The 27,822-nt window shown below is 39.3% G+C and overlaps 1 protein-coding gene across 1 annotated transcript; it reads right to left on the reverse strand.

Moving 5' to 3' along the window:
• Window positions 1-334: 334 nt before the first annotated feature.
• Window positions 335-27,733, reverse strand: ttc9b (tetratricopeptide repeat domain 9B). Its single transcript, XM_058080299.2, has 3 exons — window positions 27,002-27,733; window positions 5,877-6,059; window positions 335-4,432 (listed from the first exon to the last, which is right to left on the reverse strand). Exons 1-3 carry the CDS (start codon window positions 27,474-27,476, stop codon window positions 4,338-4,340), a joined length of 753 nt encoding a protein of 250 aa, XP_057936282.2. The 5' UTR covers window positions 27,477-27,733; the 3' UTR covers window positions 335-4,337.
• Window positions 27,734-27,822: the final 89 nt, after the last annotated feature.

Here is a 27,822-nt window from a genome sequence, read left to right on the forward strand (position 1 = left end):
TTTACATAAACTATAATTATTAAACATAATCTTTTTTCTTTACATAATCACAACTGTATTTCCCTAACATTAAGACTTTTTCTCTAATAATTTGGCATCATTTTTTACATATTATTTTTATTTTTACATATTTTACATTATATTTTTTGGGCCCTCATACTTTTTTGTACAGTACGTTGTTTACCTTTTACAACACAATAATAGACAAATCAAATACATGCCGTAGAATTATGTAAAAAAAATACAGTATAAAGTAATTTGTTGGTATTTTTAATGCAAAAGAAAAACACGTGACTCAGTTTTTCATTTAATTTGAACACAAACTCTCCATCTGTCTGCTTTGTTTGCAACTTTATTGATCACTGACCAATCAGTAGTAATGCATTCCTGGGCTAGCAGTGGAAAAGACCCAGTCATGATGTCTGGAAGTCAGAGGGGGGAAAGAAAAACTGGAAAAAGGTTCAAGGCCAAATAGAAATCCTCCATACAACAAAACAAGTTGACGTTTTTCTTGTGTTTAAGAACGCAAGTACAAGTTCCTCAGCGTTCTGATCCAGTCCAATATTAGCGCTCGGCTTATTGTACACAGACAAGGTCAGAGGAGAAGGTCAAAGGTCATTGCACCAGCTCAGGATCCCTCTTGAAAGAAAACGCTGACAAAAAACACAGTCACAAAGCAGCTCTGCACAGGAGCTAATAGTTACTTCTATCTTTTTTTTTTTTTGCTGTTCTATTCTGTCCATAAAGTAAAGCTTTTCACAACCAGAAAGGTTTTTTCTTCTTTTGTACATTTATATAGTCACAAAACTTTGACAAACATTTACCTCAAATGACATCAAAGTAAAAAAAAAAAAGCCCAGATAACACAAGCAGGAAAAAATTCAACTCTTCTTTTATTTTCTTCTATTTCATTTTGTTGTGCTTTTTTTTTTGTTTGTTGGTCTTGTTTTTAAAATTACACCCATGCCTCATATTATCTGTTATTCATTGAGTGGAACCTCCAAAATCCAACACCCTCAAATCTTTTTTCACTTCAACTGCAGTTTTCTGGAAAAAAAAAAAAAAAATCTTGCAAATCAAGCAAATCTTGTAAAATTTTGGGGGGCAATTTTTGTGTCGCCATCACAGAAAAAAAACAGAGTAAGAAAGTGTGCTGATAACCATAGAACATGGAACACAGGAAGGTTGACATGGTGTATTTCTAATAATGCACAATAAGTAAGACATTCTGAAGGATAGTAGGATGCATGTTTTCAGACGATTGTCTTCAGAAGGTCAAAGGGCAATATGATTAACGCCCCTAATGAGTGTGATACAATTGTCAAAATGTGTTTGTAGATCAGTACTTCTCAAATAAGTAGTGGTCACTGCTGTAGATTGATTTATCACCTCATAATGTCCCCAAAAATCAAAGAAAAATGGAATTTATAACCTCAATAAAACAATAAATAATGTCTAACTGCCAACACTAGATCAGACGTCAACGGCGTAGCTTACCTTCCATCTTGGGAAGTCGTAAATCAATCAACGATGAGAGAAAACTTGTGTTACAAAACCTACCAACCACCACTAGGTGGCAGAATGCAGTACTATTACTATTGTTATGTTACATTTGGAGGTTCCACTGTCCTCCCAAAAAAGTTCCATGTTGTGGTGTGCAGTCGGGGTGTCACCAGACACTGAGGTCGCGAGACAAGAAAAATATGATGAAAAAATATATAAAGATATACGACAATATATCATTCATTTTTTACCGCTTATCCTCACGAGGGTTGCGGGGGGCGCTGGAGTCTATCCCAGCTGTCTTCGGGCGAGATCTGGTGTAATTTCGTAGTTTGGATAGTCATTTTCGAACTACCTCATGTGCAGTTAAAACAACAACTTTATATTGTTTCACAGGTATTGTTCGATGTTTTTCAACAAAATTGTAGGTGTAATAATAAATCGATATCGGCATGTAAGGCTTTTTAAGATGGTGATTGGACAGAAAATTGTCATTGCTGCACCCCTGTTTCTCAGCTTATTTATCAAAATGCTAGCACTTGCAATTTCTTTGGCTCCATGGTGGGTTATTTTGAAGCCGTGATCAAAAGAACAGCAGAGAATTGTGGTGTAACTGTGTTTGTTAGCAAATAACTACAGAGTCAACAGCTGATGACATTATAGATGAGCTGGGGGACAATGACTACAAGTATGTTTTGTGATTAAAACATTTTGTGTACCACATTTGTACACTAACTGAAAAATGTATGTGAACCGAGGCAGAACTTAAACTGAGGCATACGCTATCTGAGGTTTCACTGTAATATTAACAAGAAGTTTTCATTCATTTTCTTCTCTATCACGAGGGTCGCGGGGGGTGCTGGAGCCTATCCCAGCTGTCTTTCGGGCAAGCGGCGGGGTACTCCCTGGACTGGTGGCCAGCCAATCACAGGGCACATATAGACAAACAACCATTCACACTCACATTCATACCTATGGACAATTTGGAGTCGCCAATTTACCTAGCATGTTTTTTTTTAATGTGGGAGGAAACCGGAGTACCCGGAGAAAACCCACGCATGCACGGGGAGAACATTCAAACTCCACACAGAGATAACCGAGGGTGGAATTGAACCCTGGTCTCCTAGCTGTGAGGTCTACACGCTAAGCCCATGATAATATATCGACTCGTTTAATTTTTACTACATTATACTGATCTGCACTGTTCAGTGTGTATGCTAGCAGCCGTGCCTCCACCCACTCAGACAAAAAGACCGTATAACTCTTTATATGACTCTCAAAAGGGCTCCCTCTCTTCATGCCGTTGTTCTATGTTAACAAGAGTTAACCTCTTCTTGCCTGTTATTGTGTTATGAATACATTTATTTATGAAAATCCCGGGCCGGATCTTGTGACACCCCGAGTGTGAAGCTGCACTGCACCGTGGTGTACATTGATTGCTCTGACATGTTGAACATGACTTTGCGGAGGCTGGCAAAAACAATAACATGATGGAGCGCTGCCATGGAGAGAGAGAGAGCGACATCTAACCCCCCCGAGGGTGCCCGTGAGGCAGGAAACCAATTGTTTGTTGAGTCTCCTCCACGCCGACAATATGACGAGACTTGATGTGTGCTGCTTTTAAGACACTTGTATCTGCATTTACATACAAGTTATGTGAATTGTTATATTACTGATACGCTGAGAAGGCAAACGCATAATGGTATAGATTGGTATCAAGTGGCGGCACGCCGTATGTATTTACCAACTACAACGTTAAAATATAATCTAATCATATTAGATAAGACTACATCTCATATTGTGCCGCGCTCATGAAATTAAAAAATAAAATGATGAATAAAATCAATTAATTTTGGCGTGGGAGAATCAAACGCCAGCATCCTGTACCACAACGGTACAAGGTAAGTCAAATCAAACAGTACATAAATCATAATTAAAAATCCTAATGTGTGTGCCTGTTGTTATATTTGTTGATTTTAATCCAATATATAATACTCATCTATTTATATTTCGCAAATAGTATTACATAATTCATAAAAATATATTAAAATAGCTATCACTATAAAATAATGATACAACTAATATATTATTAAATAATAAACATAACCTTAAAAAGCTAGAGAAGCATGAATTATCTTCTTGTTTTCAGTTACCTAAGAAAGGTTTTTGTGTGTGACATCATTACCGATGGAGGGGTGGGAGGGAGGGGCTAGGGCGCCGGTGAGGGGGTCAGGAGGCGGGCTTTTTTTTTTTTTTTTTTGGACAACAAACTCAAGACACTGCAGCTCCTAACGTAAGCATACCTGACAGTTAGACTTCAAAGAAAGATTACAAACACATTTTAAATTAGCCCTTAATTGGAAAAAAAAAAAAAAGTCCAGAAATGTTATGAAAATCTAAAAAGGAGACAAAGTCTGCTTAAAGGGCCCGAGTGAGCCCTCCTGTTGGGTGGGATTTTCGATGTAGACCTCTCTTATTACACCTTCAACACCCTGATGTTCTCCTCGGAGAGAGAGAAGGCAGAGAAAAAGATAACGAGCAAGGAATAAAATGCTTTACTAAGTGATGTGGGGATAATACAGCACGTCGCTTGAGGGAGAAGAGCCACAGCACCTGAGGGACAAACAGGAGGAAGAGGAGGGAGGGAGGGAGGGAGGGAGGAAGCGGGAGTAGAGGAAGATGTCCTTCACTTGTCACCGATAAACGTTTGTCCTGCGTGCGGCTGTGCTGTCATCGTAAGTAGAGTCGGGGCAGGATTCAAGGGGAAAGGGTCAAAAATGGGATTAAGGGGTGGGGGGGCGGGGGTGGGGTCAGAAGGGCAAAAAGGCCAAAGGTCAGCCCTGTGTCTCTTTGCCGATGTCCCGATCTCGAAGTCCACTCTTGCTCATCTTCATCTCTGTGAGCTGGATGTAGCGCAGCACGTTGGTATCTGCCGTAGAGAAACATTCCTGTAAACTTCCTGTAAAGCAACAGTAAGCGAACCAGGTGTTCTGCTCAAAGGCGGCATATTCACTCTTTTCTTAGGAATTAGTTCATTAATGTGTACTGTTTTGCCTGATTATTATTATTATGTCAATACATAACATTACCATATGCAACGCTACCACGGCGTGAGACGGGTCCTGGCTGGTCCACCAGTACTGTAGCACACTATAGGTGAGTAACCGGTGATGTGGAGATGACAAACATGATGTTCTCCTCTATTATGAGCTAGCATGGCATCAGCATTATTGTGACAATGCTATTTTCAGGTCAATTATTACATAGTGTTGCTTTAATGTTATATACTGATTCATTCAATTTCATCAAATACTGTATATATGTATTTTTCATTTTACAACTTATATACTACAATAATATAATATGTATTATATGTATGTATAATATGTCATGTGTGTTAAATTAAACAATGTTAGAATAATAATGATTATTATTATTATTAGTAGTAGTATATGATTACGATTACAATATCATATCATTACGAAGGTAAAATTGCCATCTCAAAAAAGCCAAAAAACACCCCTGTTATCCAACATAATAATAATAATAATATTTAATTTAATTACATATATACATATATGTAATTAAATTTATATATATATATATATATATATATATATATATATATACATACATATTATTGTTGTATATAAGTTGTCAAATTAAAAATATATATATTTGATGAAATTAAATGAATCAGTATATTATATTAAAGCAAAACTAAGTAATAATTGACCTAAAAATAGCATTGTCACAATAACAATAATAATGATGATGATTATTATTCTTATTATTATTATAACAATGATCATAATAATGTCATTATTATTATTATTATTATTATTAACTGGTGAGTATTATGAATACTAAAAATTCCTAAATACTAAATAATACAAATAGCAAATAATAATAAATACTAATAATACTAAAAAATATTATTTAACTAATATTAAATGTTCTGCAAATAATATTAGAGCAAAAAGAAAACAAAACATATTCAATAAAAATAATACTGAATGACATGTTATACTTAAATAATGTAAATTCATATATACCATTTAAAAAATGAAAACTTATCAAGGGTATGCCAAATGTTTGTTATTAAGCTATAATTTGAAAAAACAAGCCAATAGATTGACAGGTTTGAATTCAAAATAAGGTTCCAATTCAGCAATTTTTTTCCACGTTTAGTAATTGAATAACACATTATCCTTAATTATTGGGTAAGAAATGAAAGAGGAGGTGAGCATCTATGCAGGCGGACAATTTATTTTCATTGCGGCCCACACTGGAGTTCTAATTGCCCTCACAGGTGCCGTTGTTGCTGTTAAATCATCGAACCATCACCCCCGCCCCCGCCAGCTCATTTTTACCTGTGGGCTCGCGGCTCTTGGCGTCTCTCAGGTAGCGTAGGGCACATTCATAGTCGCCCAGGTGGTAGAAGGCAATGCCGGCACGGTACATGGCCTTGAAGTGGTCTCTCTGGTGACTCAGAACCTTCAGGCAGTACTCCTTCACTCGTTCGTAGTTGACTAGCTCGGACTGCAACAGACAAGCTGCCACCAGCAGGGGGAGCAACAGAGAGAGAGGTGGTTCATTACTAAGAAGATACCTACAGAGGAAATCATCAATATGGCTGCCTTTGTAGAGACACAGTCCTTCCTCAGGGCAACAGTGAGCTGACTATAAATAGACAATAGTAATGTTGCACGAGCCAAAAAAAACATACAAAAGCAGCGTAAGCAGTTTTGGCCCCCCCCAGGCAGGAGAGCAATGTTCTCTGTATTCCAGTGCAAAGAGAAGCCATGTAGAAACAAGAGATCCATTGACTGAATGAATGAAGGCAAAAGGTGTTACTGTTCAGTACAAAATACATAAAAATATTTTGGGATCTCATCTCTGCTGTTAGGGGGGCATGGCGGTCGAGTGGTTAGCGCGCAGACCTCACAGCTAGGAGACCAGGGTTCAATTCCACCCTCGGCCATCTCTGTGTGGAGTTTGCATGTTCTCCCCGTGCATGTGTGGGCCAGCCAATCACAAGGCACATATAGACAAACAACCATTCACACTCACATTCATACCGATGGACAATTTGGAGTCGCTAATTAACCTAGCATGTTTTTGGAATGTTGGAGGAAACCGGAGTACCCGGAGAAAACCCACGTATGCACGGGGAGAACATGCAAACGGCACACAGAGATGGCCATGGGTGGAATTGAACCCATGTCTGCGTGCTAAACACTTGACCACCCTTGCGGTTGGGTTCTTTATTACTAATGGATACAAACTGACTGCATTTTAACACCGTTCCTTTAAAGCAAAAGACATGCTTTAATCTCCATATTACGATTAAGGGATTAATTGTGTCAATTGATGCTAATTAATCACATGATTTGTATACAAAATAGTTTTTTTGTCTGCTTGTCAACTTATCTGACCCTCTTTTCGACTTCGCTGCACAACTACCTAACGTCAGCAGGACTTGTTTTATCTTTGCAGTCTTCGATCCACGAAATGCATCTCGTAGCGTGCAACCCCCGCAGCATCCCCATCAGCTAATGCTCTGATTAACTTCATTACTAAAGACACACACAGCTTTTAGTCCACACAAGGTTTTAAATGACTGCTGCCCCCCCCCATGACTCAGATATCTTATATCGCTCATACCAATTGCGGGTTTTTTACTTTCAGCTTCATGCCCTTCAATCTCTCCTCATTTTGCCAATGTCGTAATCTTTTTCGTAATCTCCCCATTTTGTATTCCCTGCTCTTCATGCGTCATGCTTCCTTTTTAACCCTCCTCTCATCCTTTCCTCTCTCGTCTCCGTCTGCCCTTGACACACACACACAGACATCTCTGTGAACAACATGAGTCAGGACTATTAACCGGGAGGCAGGGTGAGTCAGGGAGCGTGAGACAGAGGTGGGAGGCGTACGAGGAATGAGGGTCCAGGGCTGCATTAAAATGAGAGAAGGGGGGAGATGAGAAATATGGACGAGAGATGAGAATCACACGAGTGTGTGCGGTGTGTGAGGGTTTTTGTTAAAAGCTGTTGTTGCTGCCCTACCTGTCGCTTTCCCCGTCAGTGTAGTAAGAGTGTGTGGACAAAAAGCAAGTGTGAGATGAGGTCAGCCAGGTCAACATGAACGGAATCCATCAAGGAGCTCAGCCAGGCACACAGTCGTGTTTCAGGCTTTATTTAAGATCACACTGAGCTACCTTGGTTTTTTTTTTTTTTTTTTCAAGATTGGACAAGGTTTCTAAACCCATCTTTTATGACCTTGACAATTCATGCTTTGATAGGATACTGGGACTAATAATAGTACACAAAAACAGTTCAGTTGTACACAACTTCCAGTACGACTAGAACTCATTCATTCATTTTCTACCGCTTTTTCCTCACAAGGGTCACAAGGTGTCACAAGGTATCCCAGCTGTCTTTGAGCGAGAGGCGGGGTACACCCTGGACTGGTGGCCAGCCAATCACAGGGCACATATAGACAAACAACCATTCACACTCACATTCATACCTATGGACAATTTGGAGTCGCCAATTAACCTAGCATGTTTTTGGAATGTGGGAGGAAACCGGAGTACCCGGAAGAAAACCCACGCATGCACGGAGAGAACATGCAAACTCCACACAGAGATGGCCGAGGGTGAAATTGAACCCTCGTCTCCTATCTGGCAACACAGGCTACTACTAAGATAATTGTGTCTTGCCTACAGTCAAACATGACGGTGGTAGTGTCACGGTCTGGGGCTGCATAAGTGCTGCCAGTATTGGGGATAAAACTAAGCAACTCTTCTGTTACTGTCTTTAATATTTTATTACTGTATTTTAGATATTCGGGCAAGAGACGGGGTACACACTGGACCGGTCGCCAGCCAATCACGGGGCACATATAGACAAACAACCATTCACACTCACATTCATACCTATGGACAATTTGGAGTCGCCAATTAACCTAGCATGTTTTTGGAATGTGGGAGGAAACCGGAGTACCCGGAGAGGACACACGCATGCACGGGGAGAACATGCAAACTCCACACAGAGAGGGACGAGGGTGGAATTGAACTCGGGTTTCCTTCCACTGTGCAGCCTCAATTCAAATCTATATGCCAATATTTTATATGAGAATTTAAAAGGATTATGCAAAAGACAAGGCAGCTGACGTCAATGCAACATATTAAAAAGCTTTCAGCAATGGGCACATCGTAGAAAACACATTTTTATCGTGGAGTTCATGACAATTTGGAGTCGCCAATTAACCTAGCGTGTTTTTGGAATGTGGGAGGAAACCAGAGTACCCGGAAAAAACCCACGCATGCACGGGGAGAACATGCAAACTCCCCTCAGAGATGGCCGAGGGTGGAATTGAACCCTGGTCTCCTAGCTGTGAGGTCTGCGCGCTAACCACTCGACCACCATGCGGCTCCATTTAGTTAATAATGGTTTGCAAAAATATATATATTTTTAATTTTTTTGTTTTTTTTTTAAGTTAGATCTTCCAGAATCTGCACCTATTCCAGCTGTATTTTCAGCTGTATAATGTTATTATATTGCAACAGACTGCACTGTACTGCGTTCTATCACATTGTTTCATATTGTATGGCAATGTAGTGTACTTGTATGTCATATCATCGAGCTAAAATATCCTCATTGTGTTATTACAGCGATTTTCAAAATATCCACTGAGTAGCACATAGTGGATTGTGCCGGTCAACCATGCAAGTGCATAATGCTGAATAATTCAGTATGGACATGAGGGAATGGACAGAGTCGATATCAAAGTGTTTTGGTGTTTGGTGGTCAATGCTGCATGCTGTTTTCGAGATGAAAATACTGGCCTGTTCTCTTATTTGTGGCACTTTGGGGCACAGTGGCAGATACCAATCATGTTTTTGTTTAACCGATACCTTCAACCGCATATCAATCTGTTGGGTCAACTCCTCCAAGCCTCTATACGGGAAGGCAAGATGGGTTTCAGGTTGAAATAAATCCAACACACCCTAATATACCGAAAACTGTGCTGCAGACTCTACTGGTATATTTGTCTTTTACAGCCGTCTTGCACACACCCATCCATCCTGCCCCTCATTAGTGGACATGAGCGTAGCTTTCAGGGGATTTTGTTACAGTCTGTACTGCCTAATGGCACGGAGGTTTCAGCAGTGAGTTGGCACAAACACAGAAGGCTAGGCTATATCTTACAGTACACACACACAGCAGCACACAAAAGGACAAACAATAACCGTATTTCCCTAAATACTGTAAGACTTATCCTTTCTTATCCTCACTAGGGTCGCATAGGTATGCTGGAGCCTATCCCAGCTGACTTTGGGCAAGAGGCGGGGTACACCCTGGACTGGTCGCCAGCCTATCCCAGTGGATATAAGATGACCCCTGATTTTCAAGTATTTTAAAAACAAAATCAAGCCTAAAAATAATGTTTTTAATATCGGTATAGGCCTCACAGCTAGGAGACCCGAGTTCAATCCCACCCTCGGCCATCTCTGTGTGGAGTTTGCATGTTCTCCCCATTTCTCCGGGTACTCCGGTTTCCTCCCACATTCCAAAAACATGCTAGGTTAATTGGTGACTCCAAATTGTCCATAGGTATGAATGTGAGTGTGAATGGTTGTTTGTCTATATGTGCCCTGTGATTGGCTGGCCACCAGTCCAGGGTGTACCCCACCTCTCGCCCCAAGTCAGCTGGGATAGGCTCCAGTACCCCCGCGACCCTCGTGACGAAAAGCGGTAGAAAATGAATGAATGAATGAATAAATGTCATTATTTTGACTTTTTATCTCATAATTTGGACTTTGTATCTCATAATTATGACTTTTTATCGCATAACTTCGACTTTATCTCATAATTTAGACTTTTTATCTCATAATTATGACTTCTTAATCTCATAATTGACTTTTTATCTCATAATTTTGACTTATCTCATAATTTTGACTTATCTCATAATTTTGACTTATCTCATAATTTCGACTTTTTATCTCATAATTATGACTTTTATCTGACTTTTTTTATCACCCCCCGCGACCCTCGTAAGAATAAGCGGTAGAAAATGAATGAATGAATATTTCCAGTCATCACAGTTATCTTAAAATTAGCATCATAACTCCTCTGTTTGAACTTTTTAGGTCAATGGTGTACGTGAGTGACAGGAAGAAAAGCTTGAGGAAGTCGTATATAGAACACCACAATTTTTTCAAACTTATTTTTTCTAATATTCGGTTCAGTATGGTAGCATAACAAATCCACAGATGAAAAATTGCATTTAATACCATTACACTACAGCCACACTATAGGTGGTGATAATGTAGATTATGCTGCTTGCATAATAAAGATAAAGAAGAAGGCATCAAGGTTTCCACAAAAACAAACACACAGGTTGGATAAGATTCATGAGTCTCAAAAAAATAAAAATCTGAAAAGTCCACCCTCCCCAAAAAAAAACAAGCGTGCATGCACAAGTGATGACTGGCCCAATGAGCCCTGTTGGTCCATTAGGCAGATGGATGGCACGCCGGAGAAAGTGGAGTGTGGTGAGATGCATTAAGGGTGTGATAATGACATACAATACAGGACCACTGGATCAGGTGGGGGCACACACACACACACACACACACACACACACACACACACACACACACACACACACACACACAAACGACCGAAGCCTCATTAAAAACAGCATTTCACATCAGTGAAATGACACCCTGAACAATAATTGCAGCCAGTGTGGCGCCATCCGAGTGGCTCTTTTAGTCCAAGACGCTCATCAATGTTTCCGAGTACACCTTCAAAATGTTCTGAGCAAAAACAATCGTATTTTCCGAAGCTTTCCCGAGCCCACTATGTGTGGCAGTAAACAACACGCCCTGCCTGAACTTCATATCCGGCATCTGTAAAGCTGATGTTCACAGCAGTCTCGTACACAGTAGCCGTTTTACTAATACATTATTTTCCTACAAAAGAGCTGTGAAGTGACGCTAAAAATGACACTGACATTGCAAAATGAGTAATATTAGCCATATTTTTATGGCATAAACTTTTTAATTTTTTTATTTTCATTATTACAATTAAAATGATTAACTGATTTGTGATGTAGTGTGTGTATTTTGTTGTCACACTTCAATGTTTGGGATCATCAAATGTAAATTAAAGATTAGTTCATGACAACACAACTGAACACAAAATTTTTACAATTTTAAAAAAGTTTTAAAATGAAACTTTTTATTATTAAGGGAGAAAATAAATCCAAACCTACATGGCTTTGTGTGGAAAAGTGATTGCCCCCCACTTCTCAAAGGTTATAAATCCTATTTCTAGCTATATGACTTTTTATCTCATAATTTCGACATTCTTATCTCATATTTTTTTTTGTTTTTATCTCATAATTTTGACTTTTTATCTCATAAATATGACTTTTTAGCACATAATTTAGATTTTTTTATCTCATACTTTAGACTCTCCATCGAAAAATGTAGACTTTTTATCTCAGAATTATGACTTTTTATCGCATAACTTCGACTTTATCTCATAATTTAGACTTTTTAGGTCATGCTTTACTCTTTATCCACAAATTGTGACTTTTTATCTCATAATTTCGACATTCTTATCTCATAATTTTTTGTTTTTATTGCATTATTTTGACTTTTTATCTCATAAATATGACTTTTTATCACATAATTATGACTTTTTATCGCATATCTTTCTATATCTTTGGGACTCCAGCAAACTATAGTGAGAGCCATTATCTACAAATGGCGAATACATGCAACAATAGTGAACCTTCCCGGGAGTAACCGGCCAAATAAAATTACCCCATGAACGCAGCAACAACTCATCCGAGGGGTCACAAAAGACCCCACAACAACATCATTTTGTGTTCAGTTGTGATGCATCAGATTACAATTGAATGCATCACATAATCAGTTCACAGTTCCACATGTCCAAAAGGAGTAGGAAGAAGCAAAGCTTATTAAATCCTACCCCTCCATCTGGTACTTTTACAATCAGTAACTGTTACATTTGTTCACTTCCTGCTTTCCAAATATAATTAAATTTTTTTTGTCACGTACTGAATTACGAGGTAATATGACCATCCAATGACATAATGGGTACCATAGTAAGTGTCAATATAGTGATATATATAGCACATCATGACTGGTTCAAGACTCTTCATCCTTGTATTTAGCAAACATCAACTGCTTGTATTGTTTCTTGAATTGGCTTATCGTTATTTATGAAAGATAAAGAAAAAAAACAGTAGCAATTTTTACACGAGCATCAGATCAATAACTGACGGTTCAAGCCCGCCATTACAACGCCAACAATTGAGGAATAATGTTGTGAGGTCATTTCTCGAGACGATATATTCGATACGCTTTGCTTTTAATTAGAAATGTAGCGTTTTTACGATGAAAGAAGACGACTAATGAGATGTGACGCCGCACAAAAAGAAGGTGCGGCGCCGCCGACGACGAGGCAGGGAGATTCGTCTTAATGAGGAACCTGATGTGAGAGCGCCGGTACGGAAGAATGAGCCGAGGTTTTAATGGGATGCTGCAACGCTGGCTGAGTTTGGGGGGGGGGGGGGGTTGTAATAATTGTTAAAAGCTTGAGGTGGACAAAACACAGGAGAATGTATTCAATGGGAATAAACCTCGCTCGGCGTCGTGGATGACTGCATGACCGTACGACTACCTTTCCGTGCTCATGCAAAGAGGTTGAGGAACACTTGAGGAACCCCGACGGGTAGCCTGAAGCATCATGTCGCCTTGTATTCATTAAAAGGCAAGCACAGCTGAAGCCGAAACAAGAGAGACAAGCGGTGAAAGATTGAGGCAATGAAGGAACAAAATCCATTAACAGAAAAGGAAAAAAAAATCCCCACGGAGGAAAGAAGTGTGATTATTTTCCTATTTTGCTCGTTTCCTTTTTCGTACATGAAGCCTGGAATCATCTCACCAGGCGTGACATCACAATCCAGCTCATTTTAAGGCACTCCTGGCCCCGGTGATTAGTACGCTGTCCATCACTTTGTAATTAGTTCTGCAGGAAGATACCACCGAGAGAGAGAGAGCCATCACTCGTCTGGCAGCAGGCCTTCATTTCCTCACACATTCGTGTTGCATTTGTGGTCCGTGGTACATCCTCTCCAACACAACACAACACAAGTAGCCAATCCAATATGTTAACATTTATAATGCTTTAAAATGGACAAAGGAACCGCGCAAAATTACATTCATTAATTCATTCATTTTCTACCGCTTTTTCCTCACGAGGGTCGCGGGGGTGCTGGAGCCTATCCCAGCTGTCTTCGGGCGAGAGGCGGGGTACACCCTGGACTGGTGGCCAGCCAATCACAATCACACATATAGACAAACAACCATTCACACTAACATTCATACCTATGGACAATTTGGAGTCGCCAATTAACCTAGCATGTTTTTGGAATGTGGGAGGAAACCGGAGTACCCGGAGAAAACCCACGCATGCACGGGGAGAACATGCTAACTCCACTGGAATTGAACTCAGGTCTTCTAGCTGTGAGGCTTGCGTGCTAACCACTTATCCGCCGTGCAAAAAGTGCATTCATTCATTTTTTAGAGCTTATCATCACAAGGGTCGCGGGGTGGTGCTGGAGCCTATCCCAGCTGTCTTTCGGGCAAGAGGCGGGGTACACCCTGGACGGGTGGCCAGCCAATCACAGGGCACATATAGACAAACAACCATTCACACTCACATGCAAACTCCACACAGAGATGGCCGAGGGTGGAATCGAACTCTGGTCCTCCTAGCTGTGAGGTTTGCGCGCTAACCACTCGATCCGCTGTGCCACCCAAGCAAAATTACATCTCAAAAATATTTTTTTTTTGGAACAAAACACAATTTGACGTCACAGCTCTCGGACAGAACCGCAGGCCAGCTAAGAATAGCTCCACTCCCAAAGCAATGCCGTTCGTTGTCATAAAACTCACTTCATCATAACTGCCACAACTCGGAATCATCGTACAGCTGACACGTTTTGCCACAGAGATTTTTGGAGACTTTGTAAGGAAAAATGGAATACTCACTCTACAAATGCCATAACTGCCTTAACCAAAAAGCCCTATTATTACATAATTACACATATCCCACATACATTTTCACTTACTTCCACAAAACAACAGCACATTTGTGCTAGGACTACGTTAAAAAGCCATAGCATTTCAGTATGTGGAATCAAACTATGGAATGGATTGAGTAAGGAACTCAAACAATGCACAACGATGAGCCAATTCAAGAAACAATACAAGCAGTTGATGTTTGCTAAATACAAGGATGAAGAGTCTTGAACCAGTCATGATGTGCTATATATATCACTATATTGACACTTACTATGGTACCCATTATGTCATTGGATGGTCATATCACCTCGTACTTCGGTATGTGACAAAAAAAAAAAAAAACTTAAACTATATTAGGAAAGCAGGAAGTGAACAAATGTAACAGTTACTGATTGTAAAAGTACCAAATAGAGGGGTAGGATTTAATAAGCTTTGCTTCTTCCTACTCCTTTTGGACATGTGGAACTGTGAACTGATTATGTGATGCATTCAATTGTAATCTGATGCAAATATCAGTCAAGTACATCACAACTGAACACAAAATGATGTTCTTGTGGGGTCTTTTGTGACCTCTCCGAGGATCTGTTGCTGCGTTCATGGGGTCATTTTATTTGGCCAGTTACTCCTGGGAAGGTTCACTATTGTTGCATGTAGTATTCGTCATTTGTAGATAATGGCTCTCACTATAGTTTGCTGGAGTCCCAATGATATAGAAAGATATGCAATAAAAAGTCATAATTATGAGAAAAAAAGTCAAGATTATGAGATAAAAAGTCACAATTTGGGGATAAAGAGTCTAAAACATGAGCTAAAAAGTCAAAATTATGAGATAAAGTCGAAGTTATGCGATAAAAAGTCATAATTCTGAGATAAAAAGTCTACATTTTTCGATAGAGAGTCTAAAGAGATGAGATAAAAAATCTAAATTATGTGATATATATATATCACTATATTGACACTTACTATGGTACCCATTATGTCATTAGATGGTCATATCACCTCGTACTTTGGTACGTGACAAAAATTAAATTGAAAAAAACTTAAACTATATTAGGAAAGCAGGAAGTGAACAAATGTAACAGTTACTGATTGTAAAGGTACCAGATGGAGGGGTAGGATTTAATAAGCTTTGCTTCTTCCTACTCCTTTTGGACATGTGGAACTGTGAACTGATTATGTGATGCATTCAATTGTAATCTGATGCATGTTCAAATGAAATTAAACCATTACCGTTACCAAAGACCAAATGCCAAACTACAACAAACCAACAATAGTATGCCTCACAGTGAACCTAGTGGTGGTAAACTATATCTGTATCCACAGCTGCTCTAGGGTAAACTGACAAAAACGTGCTTGCCGATTTATCTCTCGTCTCCGACAAACCAAAAGAGTGTCACAATAACAGTGACGGAGATGAAGGAAGTGAGGATTGAACCAGCAGCCTTACGGTTGGTGAGTCAGTGCCGCCGGCAGGACTAATACTGCCGACAAGAGTTCATGTAATTGTGAAAAAATCAAAATCAAAAATCGAAAAATTGTCAAGAGGTAAGACTAAAAATAAAGCTGTCATCAATCTGCAGCACTCTTAAAATAGTTGCTGACTCAGGATTAATGTTCATCTCCTTAAATATTTATACGAGCGAGGAAGTGGCTCATCATTGATACCGCTAATGCTTTCCTCTGGTGGGGCTTTCAGTACATAGAATGCCAAGACTCCACACTAACTTTTTCAACTGGGAACACAATAGCAGCTAACTTAACATTTTAGGAGCGCAAGCAGAAAATGTGGGGGCGCACACCAAAATCATGTTAGCATGTACCCCATGAACGTGACAGCCATATATAGTCATAGCTTTTGGTAACTTCTCTAACTTTTTATTTCATAGTTTTGACATTTTATCTCATAATTATGACTTTTTATCTAAGTATGAGTTTTTATGGAATCAACTTTTTATCTATATGACTTTTTATCTCATAATTTCGGCATTCTTATCTCATAATTGTTAGTTTGTATCTCATAATTTAGACTTTTTATCTCATACTTTAGACTCTCTATCAAAAAATGTTGACTTTTTATTTCATAATTTTGACTTTTTATCTCATAATTATGACTTTTTATCGCATAACTTCGACTTTATCTCATAACTTTTTATGACTCTATGTAAAAATTGTGACTTTTTATCTTATAATTATGACTTTTATTGCATAACTTTTATTTTATCTCATAATTTTGACTTCTTTTCTCACACTTTAGACTCTTTATCTAAAAATTGTGACTTTTTATCTCATAATTTCGACTTTTTATCACATAACTTTGACTTTATCTCATAATTATGACTTTTTAATCTCATCATTTTGAGTTTTTATCTCATAATTTTGATTTATGTCATACTTTTGACATTTTATCTCATAATTATGACTTTTTATCTCATAATTTTGGCATTCTTATGTCATCATTTTGAGTTTTTATCTCATAAGTTTGACTTTTTATCTCATAATTATGACTCTATCTAAAAATTGTGACTTTTTATCGCATAAACTTTGACTTTATCTCATAATTTAGAGTTTTTATCTCCTAATTTTGATTTATGTCATAATTTTGACATTTTATCTCATAATTATGACTTTTTATCTCATAATTTTGGCATTCTTATGTCATCATTTTGACTTGGTAGCTCATAATTATGAGTTTTTATGTCATTATTTTGACTTTTTAATCTCATAATTTTGACCTATGTCATAATTTTGACATTTTATCTCATAATTATGACCTTTTATCTCATAATTTTGGCATTCTTATCTCATAATTATTACTTTTTATGTCATTATTTTGACTTTTTATCTCATAATTTTGGAATTCTTATGTCATCATTTTGACTTTTTATCTCATAATTTTGACATTCTTATGTCATCATTTTGACTTTTTATCTCATTATTATGACTTACTATTGGGTTTTTTTAGTGGCAGAAATGGGCTTCCATAAAATATTGATCTGAAATCAGAAGATAACATCAACACCAAGCAAGCAGGAGGGTTTGGAGTTGGCTGAGCCAAGTAGTCCAAAATGGACACCGGTGATCTCAGGAAGTAACCCCTGTGAAAAGTGGAAATCTACTGTAGTCTGTTTCCTGTCCAACAGCTAAAAGAGCTCGATCATATTATGAGTGAAAGCAGGCACTCAAACAGCACATAAGTGCAGTTTAATAAAGCATTGAAAAGCCTTTTTATTGAGGTCATCTGTTTGCTGGGCCATTATCTGACTGCTGCTGATGTCGTATGTGAACGCAACGCACTCTCCGTCGTTGCGCTGCCACATGCCACACCAACCTCAACCAACAGCGCCTCTGCTGGTTGCAGCCAGGAAATACAGTCCATTATGCTGAACCACCCTAAGACCCGCCAATCAATTCAAGCAAATACTCCAACCGTCTTCTATTTGAAAGGAATCAAACCGTAGGAAGAAGGCTGTTTTTAGTCCATATGTATGTGCTGTATGAAGCGTGGACCCGAGTCTGTAAATTGTCACTGTCAACTGCCAGCAAGCGTGACGAGGCGTTCACTGACAGGCTGGCACAATCTGTGCTGGGAAAAGATATTGGGATTCTTATTTTTGAATAAATGCGCAGCTGTGTGTCTGTGAATATAAAACAGCCAGTTGGTTTATTGCGCAACCTCGACTGCAGCACACGGGGTGTTGGATACGTCAAATAGCGTTTAGCAGACGGTCATTAGTGACAGCTTGCATAGGTGGAATATGGTTTCTCTTTGATGGCTATTAATAAACTATTGTGGCAAGGAGCTCATGTTTGTTTGTGCAAAATGTCTAAAAAGCATAATAGAATACAACACACACTAAGTCAATAAGAAAGATATTATTTTGGACATTTCTATTTCTCTCTGTTTTTGCCCCAAACTCTCCCCACTGATCACTTCATTTTGTATTTTTGTATTTGTGTAGAATGTTATATTTATTACATTAATGCTGCAATTAATATCTCTATTCAATTAAGTCTACAAAAACAAATATGGCCCCAATCATAAAACAATGGAATTAAGAGCTACGGCTGTAGGTAACCTCCTGATGAAGCTTTATTTATCTATATTTGAATTATTATTATGAGTATCACACTTTCTCATGCACTTCAAATGATAACGGTAATAGTTTTATTTCATTTGAACATGCATCAGATTACAATTGAATGCATCACATAATCAGTTCACAGTTCCACATGTCCAATAGGAGTAGGAAGAAGCAAAGCTTATTAAATCCTACCCCTCCATCTGGTACTTTTACAATCAGTAACTGTTACATTTGTTCACTTCCTGCTTTCCTAATAGTTTCAGGGGTTTTTTTCATTTTAATGTATTTATTTATTTTTGTCACATACCGAAGTATGAGGTAATATGACCATACAAAAAAGCAAAAGATGACTATGAGACAATTTATTTTATTTAACATCTAAATTGGATGCACAACTTGTAAGTATTGGACCATGTCATTCAGGAGAAACTCTTGATAATGGTAATGGTTTTATTTCATTTGAACATGCATCAGATTACAATTGAATGCATCACATAATCAGTTCACAGTTCCACATGTCCAAAAGGAGTAGGAAGAAGCAAAGCTTATTAAATCCTACCCCTCCATCTGGTACTTTTACAATCAGTAACTGTTACATTTGTTCACTTCCTGCTTTCCTAATATAGTTTAAGGGTTTTTTGGGGGGGTTTTTTATCACATACCGAAGTACGAGGTGATATGACCATACAAGTTCTAGTTTCTCCCAGTATCTGAGAAAAAAAAAACACTTTTCACATTTCTAAAGTATGACATTAAACATGACTTCTATAAAGAAAACAACATATTATAAATTATACTTAACAGGCCATCTCACCCTTGACCTTTTGTACCTAACACATGATGATGACGATGTGTTACTATAGCTTTAAGAATTCCACTAAACACAATGATGATAAGGTTTGTCGTGGCCTACATCCAGAAGATATAATTTAAATTCTGTCAGTCAAAGTGACGCAAGCTAACATTTCTTTGCCAGGCTTTACATGCTTACACATACTGAGCGACACACATGACATTTATTTCATCCGCCGATGCATTACTGAAGAGTCAGCCAATGAGAGTCACGGTGAGGGGATTAACCAAGTTATTACGAGCTGTTTTATTTCATAAATTGGGCCAAATTGTTACAATATATATAGGAATATACTGTTACTCTAACCACATTAACATGTATTATCACCATGACTCTTTAGAGCAGGGGTCTCAAACTCAATTTACTTGGGGGCCACTGGAGCTAGGGTCTGGGCAAGGCTGGGCCGCATCAGGTTTTCCAAAAATAAAAAACGCATTTATTAAAAACAGAAAAATATACAAACTTTTTCAGTGCTTTGGTTCCGATTTTCTACAATAAAAGCTCTGATAAAACATTCCACTGTTCTCAAATATCTTAATTGAATAAGATGAAAAATAAATAAACAAATCAAGAATAAAGAAAATCAATCAATCAATCAGTAATAAATAAATATAATAATAATAATAAAACAGCAAATAATAAAAACTTAAGAAATCACATATAGTTGGTGGGTAGACAAATTATTTTTTTCAGATTAAAATGAACAAAGCATTATTAGAGCCCTGTAGACATGACAAAACACGACTATAGTCACATTTATACTCTTTTTATTTACAACATATTGCGCAACTGCAGGGTCTTGTGACACGTGCTAACTCGCAAACTAGACAGCTAGCGACTTAAAAAGTAGCCTTCAAGTTATTTCCTTTAAACTTAAATAGCAAAAAACTTACCACTTCCACACGGATAGGGAGGATAACTATTAACAGTTATTTAACCTTTACCATGAACATTAATCAAACTTAATCATTTTTTCTGGGTACATGATACCATACAGCATCCATATCAAACTTGCGCGGGCCGCACTAACATTAAACTTTCATATCAAGGCGGGGGCCTCAAACTAGTGGCCCGCGGGCCGCGTGTTTGAGACCCCTGCTTTAGAGGTCATGATGGTTTCCCTTCCTCCCCTGGTCTGATACACTAATCCCATCATGTTCAATGAATGTGTCCAGTTGGCTTTTCCGTCTTATTTTAGCCCCCTTATGTCCCTTCCCTCATTCTCCGCATCTTAATATGGAGGGAGGTGGTGAAGATGGGACTGGAGCATCATACAGTGAGAGTACAGTAGCGGGAGCGCCGGTCATGACCGTGCCATCTGCAGCCCTGGCACAGAAGCTTTCCATCATGCTGTAAGGCAGACAGACGCATGGACAAAACCTGGCCCATCCGGCCCGACTTGCTTTACCCCGTTCATACCCCAACCTCCTTTTCATCATTAGCCACGTATACATGGACGCTAATATTCCAATTGCATTTGGTTTATTTGCTGAAATGGAAAAAAAATAACCTTTGTATACACCTCATTCCAATCCGAATGAATATATAATCGGATTCACAGGGGTGGAATATTCCTTTCCCCAATCCGATTGAGGTATCTTGTACCCGCTCAAACGGAAAGTTGTCAGGGTGTGTTCTTCTTTGTGGTGTTTTTCTTCTTCTGTTGTTTATTGGAGGCTGCACAGCGGTCGTGTGGTTAGCGCGCAGGCCTCACAGCTAGGAGACCAGGGTTCAATTCCACCCTCGGCCATCTCTGTGTGGAGTTTGCATGTTCTCCCTGTGCATGCGTGGGTTTTCTCCGGTTTCCTCCCACATTCCAAAAACATGCTAGGTTAATTGGCGACTCCAAATTGTCCATAGGTATGAATGTGAGTGTGAATGGTTGTTTGTTTATATGTGCCCTGTGATTGGCTGGCGACCAGTCCAGGGTGTACCCTGCCTCTCGCCCGAAGACAGCTGGGATAGGCTCCAGCACCCACCGCGACCCTCGTGAGGATAAGCGGTAGAAAATGAATGAATGTTGTTTATTGGTGGTTGGCAAGCAGCTTTCGTGTGCATTACCGCCATCTGTGGAACAGAATCTAAACACTTCTATACTTATATATAGAAAATACATATCTATATAAAACATGTGTCGAGTTTAATTATAAAATATTAGCAAGATTTAATTTTATATAGGTGTGTTCTTTCAGCGCATGCTCAAATATGACATAACACGCAGCTCGAGACGTTGTTTGGTTTTAAAAATGGAGGCGAGCAATCGGCACAGGACTGCTGCGGAAAGTTTGTTTTTGATCCAAACTAAATTTCCAGACTGGAACAAACGAAAAACTGACAATATGGAGTTATTCCAACAAGTGAAAGAAAAACTCGAGGGAGTCGGTATCACATGACATTGATGTTTACGCTTTACTGCGTATGCCCCATTGACTATTCTGGTTGATTATAGCGGCGCATGTAGACACGCGATTGGAATATTACTTTGCATGGATACTTCGGAAAAGTCATTCGGAAAGATTCTATTCGGAAAGATGAAAAACTCCTCATGTAAACGTGGCTAGTGTTTCTTCTTCTCTTAGCTCATGAGCTGTCCCAGTGAGGGAGCTGTCTGGAGATGAAAGGGAGGGTTTTTTTCTGCTTATGCATGTATGTGCCAGCATAAGGTGGACTGTAGCAGCAGATTGTGGAGGACTGGTGTTACACATGCAAAAAAGAAAAAAAAAACGCCAGGTGTATCCTCAAGGCTGCTACTGTGTATTGTTAGCATCTCACAGCAGTTCCTATTTAATTGCATGATGGTGCAAACAGATGTTTTGTTATGTCAGGGTTTGAAAGGTTCACTAATGACCTCTACAGAGCCTTGAAGCAAATACTGTAAGTGCTAACAGCAGTAATAGCACTTACAATAGCAGTAATATGGATAATACTTTAATTTATCTGAGATGATTTTTACACTTAAAATGCGACTTCAAATATGAACTGATTGAAATTATTGTAGCTATAAATGCTAGATACCCATTACTGTCATCATTATGCAAACAGATCAAAAGAGAAAAAAAAGATGTTTTCTTTCTCATGTTACGAAACAAACCATTCCAATAAGCCCATTCTGCGAGCGTCGCTCCCCATGACTCATTCCCGGATCCGGGCAGTCAGGAGGAACAAAGGAAGATTTGAGGCGAGAGATCAGAGTGAGCGGAAGTTGGAGAAAGTCTGTCTTGCTTCAATTTGTGATGACACGGCTACATTTTGTGTTTTATTACAATCAAACAATACCACCCACAGGGTTTCCCCCCCGAGGATTTATTGAAGCTGTGGCGGTGCGCTGCATGGGAGGCGGACTACCGCCTCTGCGTGGTGGTGCTGCTGCTGCATCAATATCTTTTTTTTATATATTTAAATTTACCGTCAATAATAATGTCAATATTTTTGCACATCATTCAGTTCACAATTCAAATCATTAATTCATTTTCTACCGGTTATCCTCACAAGGGTTGCTGGAGCCTATCCCAGCTGTCTTCAGGCGAGAGGCGGGGTACACCCTGGACTGGTGGCCAGCCAATCACAGGGCACATATAGACAAACAACCATTCACACTCACATTCATACCTATGGACAATTTGGAGTCACCAATTAACCTAGCATGTTTTTGGAATGTGGGAGGAAACCGGAGTACCCGGAGAACATGCAAACTCCACACAGAGATGGCCGAGGGTGGAATTGAACTCGTGCAGCCTCAATTCAAATATATATGCCAATACATTATATGAGAGATTAAAAGGATTATGCAAAAGACAAGGCAGCTGACGTCAATGCATCATATTAAAAAGCTTTCAGCAATGGGCATATAAAAAAAAACACATTTTTATCGTGGAGTTCATTACTTTTTTGAATGACATCTACAAAGTGACAGTTATGATGTGGGTGCCAAGAGACCCCCCACTGCCCTCGCAATCACCATAATGGGACCCCTAATACACATGTAGTATATACTGTATATCCATTCATACACGCCTACAGGAGATACAGTATGCATGCTGGGTTTTTTTGGCTTAAAACTGCACCGAACATGCTCTCTTCCATTGTGCAGTTGCATCATTACCTCTTTATGCTTCTGACACAATGTAAAAGACGTATTTAAGTCGAGTCTAGTGAAAATGCTCGATATTTCTCATCGGGAAGTGGAAGATAAAACAAATTGCACAAATGTAGGTTGGTGGGCACGCACAGACATTCTAAAAGACAAACTATAAACTAAAACAATAAGGCAATGCAAATATACCATCGGAGTCCACATACAAACACACTGTTAAAATACCTCCAATGTGACTTGGAAGTGAAAATGGCCATCAGGAGTCAAGATGAGCAAGGAAATGAAGCACTGAGCGAAGGCTACGAGGGGCACTAATAACTACAACAAGAGGGACAAGGCCCAGCGATGGTTGCTATGGTAAATATGGCCCCCTGTCGTGCGTATGGCACTCCCCTCCCCCCCTCTTCTTCCTCTTCCACTGCTCTTCGTTTTTCCTCCCCTACATGTTACTGACCGTTTCGCCTCTTTTTAAATCTCCTTCCCTCCACCCCCCCCCCCCCATACTTCATTTATGCCACAGTGGCCTCACTAAAGGAGACCTTCAGCGCAGATACTAACTACTAACTAGAGCATCTGTCATGTACACACACACACACACACACACACACATATGCAATCTCCCCACCGGTAGTGATGTCTTATATGTGATGGTATGTAAAGAGACCCCTCCCTGACAGCGCTCCATTCATTTTCAATGGGAAAAATGTCACCGAAAATATTGAATGACGGAAAATGTTGCAATTTTTAGAAAAGTCCCGATAACCTACATGTCCACAATGAGCTGAATATTTTGATGTTGGAATGGTTGGTAAGAAAATTGGGAGTCGGTTCCAAAACTGTGATATATGTTTCAATGTTAATAAATAGAAGATTTTCATAGTTTCATACATTTTTTTAACATTATAAGAGCCCTGTAGACATGAAATACCACTCTACAGTGACATAAATACTCCTATTATTCATTTGTTTACCTCAACTCTTATGCTGCTAGCTCCCAAGCTAGCAAGCTAACAAGCTGGAAAGCTACCTACTAACTAAGCATCCGTCCTCTATTGACTGGTCGCCTGCCAATCAAAGGGGACATATGCCGTTGATTTGGTCGTTGATTAACCTAGCATGCATGTTTATGGAATGTGGCAGGAGTACCCGGATATAACCCCCACACACGCACAGGGGAGAACATGCCAACTCCGCAAAAAGATACCCAAGCAAAGATCCCAAACCAGACATTCCCATCTCCTGACTGTGTGGCCAACATGCTAACCACTCGACCACGAACTCATCAGTTTTGCCTCCAAATAAGAAGCCAAAAATGCACCACTTCCACACAGAATGGGAGGAGAACTTTGCTCACTCTGTTATGTGTATTTCTGAAAAACTGGGATATAGCGAGGAAATGAAAATGAACCGAAATATTGCGAGGGAAATTTGTAATTTGAAATTGGACAATGATTGAAATGTATAAATAAGTTGGACCGAGAATCAAACCAGCAACCATCAGGTTGGGAATACTGTGAAAAATGGTGTACAATTTTATGTTTGTGTGTGTTACATCAGCGTTTTCAGGAGCAGGAAGAGGCGGGAAAAATAGTATTTGTATGTTTTGACTGTATGTATTTTTTTCCCCTCAACAACAATCTTGGGCATATAGTCTTAAATTTGGGGTCTACATAATAATACATGCAAACTAAACAAGTTTTATTTGTGAAAATGTATTTACATTTTGTACTATTTGTTGTTATTATCATAATCATAGCAGATAAAGAGCAAATAAGACTTCTATGTAGCATCACTACTGTATCTGCTGTTACCCTCACATGACTTACTGCACAGCCTTGCCATTGAACATGCAACCTTACATCATCCATTTGCCACCTCACAACCTATGAGAAATATTTCAACTACACAACGACACGAGGACGCCATCATTGGACATATCTAGCCTGCTTTTAATCATCTAAGGCACCAACGCAGCTTAGAGAAACACCAAATCTATGCATGGTGGGGTAAATGGCTTGCAGCGTCCATACTGTACATTAAACGCCGGAAGTAGTTCCCAAAGGTTGTACACCACAATATGCTATTTTACTTTAAAAATACAAATAGACAGTGTGGACATTGAAAAGGTGAACGAAAATAAATTTCTGGGGATCACAATAGATGAAAATATGAGCTGGAAAGCTCATATTACAAATATACAACATAAGATGGCCAGAAATATTTCAGTATTGAACAAAGCAAAATTTGTTCTCAATCAGAAATCACTCCACACTCTTTATTGCTCTCTGGTTCTACCATATCTTACTTATTGTGTGGAAATATGGGGTAATAACTATAAAAGCAATCTTTACTCGCGAAATGTACTGCAAAAAAGGTCAGTAAGGATAATTCATAATGCCGCCTTCAGAGAACATACTAACTCCTTATTTCTAAAATCACAAATACTTCAACTTGCTGATATAGTTCATCTTCAAATAACCAATACTTCTCTACAGGAGAGGAGAAATATGATCTCAGGGAAGTACTAAATTTGAAACACTTATATGCTAGGACTATGTTAAAAAGCCATAGCATTTCAGTATGTGCAATCAAACTATGGGATGGATTAAGTAAGGAACTCAAACAATGCACAACGATGAGCCAATTCAAGAAACAATACAAGCAGTTGATGTTTGCTAAATACAAGGATGAAGAGTCTTGAACCAGTCATGATGTGCTATATATATCACTATATTGACACTTACTATGGTACCCATTATGTCATTGGATGGTCATTGTATATCACCTCGTACTTCGGTACAAGGCACATTATTAAAAAAAAACAAAAAAAAACCTTAAACTGTATTATGGAAAGCAGGAAGTGAACAAATGTAACAGTTACTGATTGTAAAAGTACCAGATGGAGGGTAGGATTTAATAAGCTTTGCTTCTTCCTACTCCTTTTGGACATGTGGAACTGTGAACTGATTATGTGATGCATTCAATTGTAATCTGATGCATGTTCAAATGAAATTAAACCATTACCATTACTTTAGAAGTAGCACAATTTTCGCTAGCTCTGCTTAGTATCACGGTTTAGCGTTGAATAATAAGATACTTGCCTGTTTGCGGTTTGGCATTTTTTTATATTGAAAATTGTTTTTGCTTGATATTTTTTCTGTTCATAAGGTGTTAGATAATTAAGATTAGAGGAGCAAAACTAAACATAATTGCTTAAAGGGTGTGTCCCAACATTTGCAATATAAATAATGTCATTTACGACAGCACCTGAAGACAAATCCGCAATATGAACCCAATGAACCAGAAGTAGAAATGGAGTCATGATTACTTCATCTCACCTGTCAGGCTGTCGTAGCATTCTATCTCGGTGCTCTCCACGGCTCTCCACTGATCCTCGGTCAGCTTGGCCGCGGCTTGGCTCAGCAGGTTGACCTCAGAGCCGGTCGTCCCGTCGACGACGTGCACCCCTTTGAGCTGGAGCAAAGCCCGGTGGTATTTACCTATAGCCTCACGGAATTTCTTCTCCTTGTAACAGCGGTGCCCCTCGGCCTTGAAGTCGATGGCTTTCTGGATTTTCGTCTCCATGTCCATCTCGGTGGAACCGCCGACTCGACTCCCTCCGTCTCCTCCACCACCCCCACCTCCAGCAGCGGCGGCGGCGGCGGCTGCTGCTGCCAGACTCCGGCCACCGGTCTCCGGGTAGCTTTTGAGGCTCTTTATCGGGTGCTGCTTGGCTTCCATGCCGCCTAGTGAGTGGGACTGGAGCCGGCCATGGTGCTCTGTGGGGGAGGACCGGAGCAGCGTGCTGTGCATAAAGGATGCGGTTCTTGGACTGAGGAGACGGCGCGCCTCGGAGAGAAAAAAAAGAAAAAAAAAAAAGAAAAAAGCAGCACGAGACAAAGTTAGCGCTTTTCCGGGTTAACTATTTAGAAATTAAAACCACAATAAGTTGCAGCGATGTTTAAGAAATAACCCCCCCACGCACACAGCTTGCTTGCTAAGATGTGTTGTGGTTAACGTCTGATGGACGCGCAGCTTCAGCACCACAAGGCACGCGACCGCCCCTGCCGCAAAGCATTGTGGGGGGAAAACACACATACACAACACTCGAGTCGTGAGGCTTTTACTGCAGCCCAATTTAATAAACCGTGAAATACTC

This window comes from Doryrhamphus excisus, linkage group LG8, assembly GCF_037039965.1.
Source record: "Doryrhamphus excisus strain RoL-2023G ecotype Guam linkage group LG8, RoL_Dexc_Guam_v1.1, whole genome shotgun sequence".
Taxonomy (NCBI): Eukaryota; Metazoa; Chordata; class Actinopteri; order Syngnathiformes; family Syngnathidae; genus Doryrhamphus; species Doryrhamphus excisus.

Excerpts from the sequence above, each read along its gene's own strand:
- ttc9b (XM_058080299.2), bottom strand. The coding sequence starts at position 27,476 with ATGCACAGCACGCTGCTCCGGTCCTCCCCCACAGAGCACCATGGCCGG. Across the intron at positions 6,060-27,001 it reads ATGCTACGACAGCCTGACAG|CTTGTCTGTTGCAGTCCGAG; the intron begins GTGAGATGAAGT and ends TGCTGGTGGCAG. Across the intron at positions 4,433-5,876 it reads CAAGAGCCGCGAGCCCACAG|ATACCAACGTGCTGCGCTAC; the intron begins GTAAAAATGAGC and ends TCTCTACGGCAG.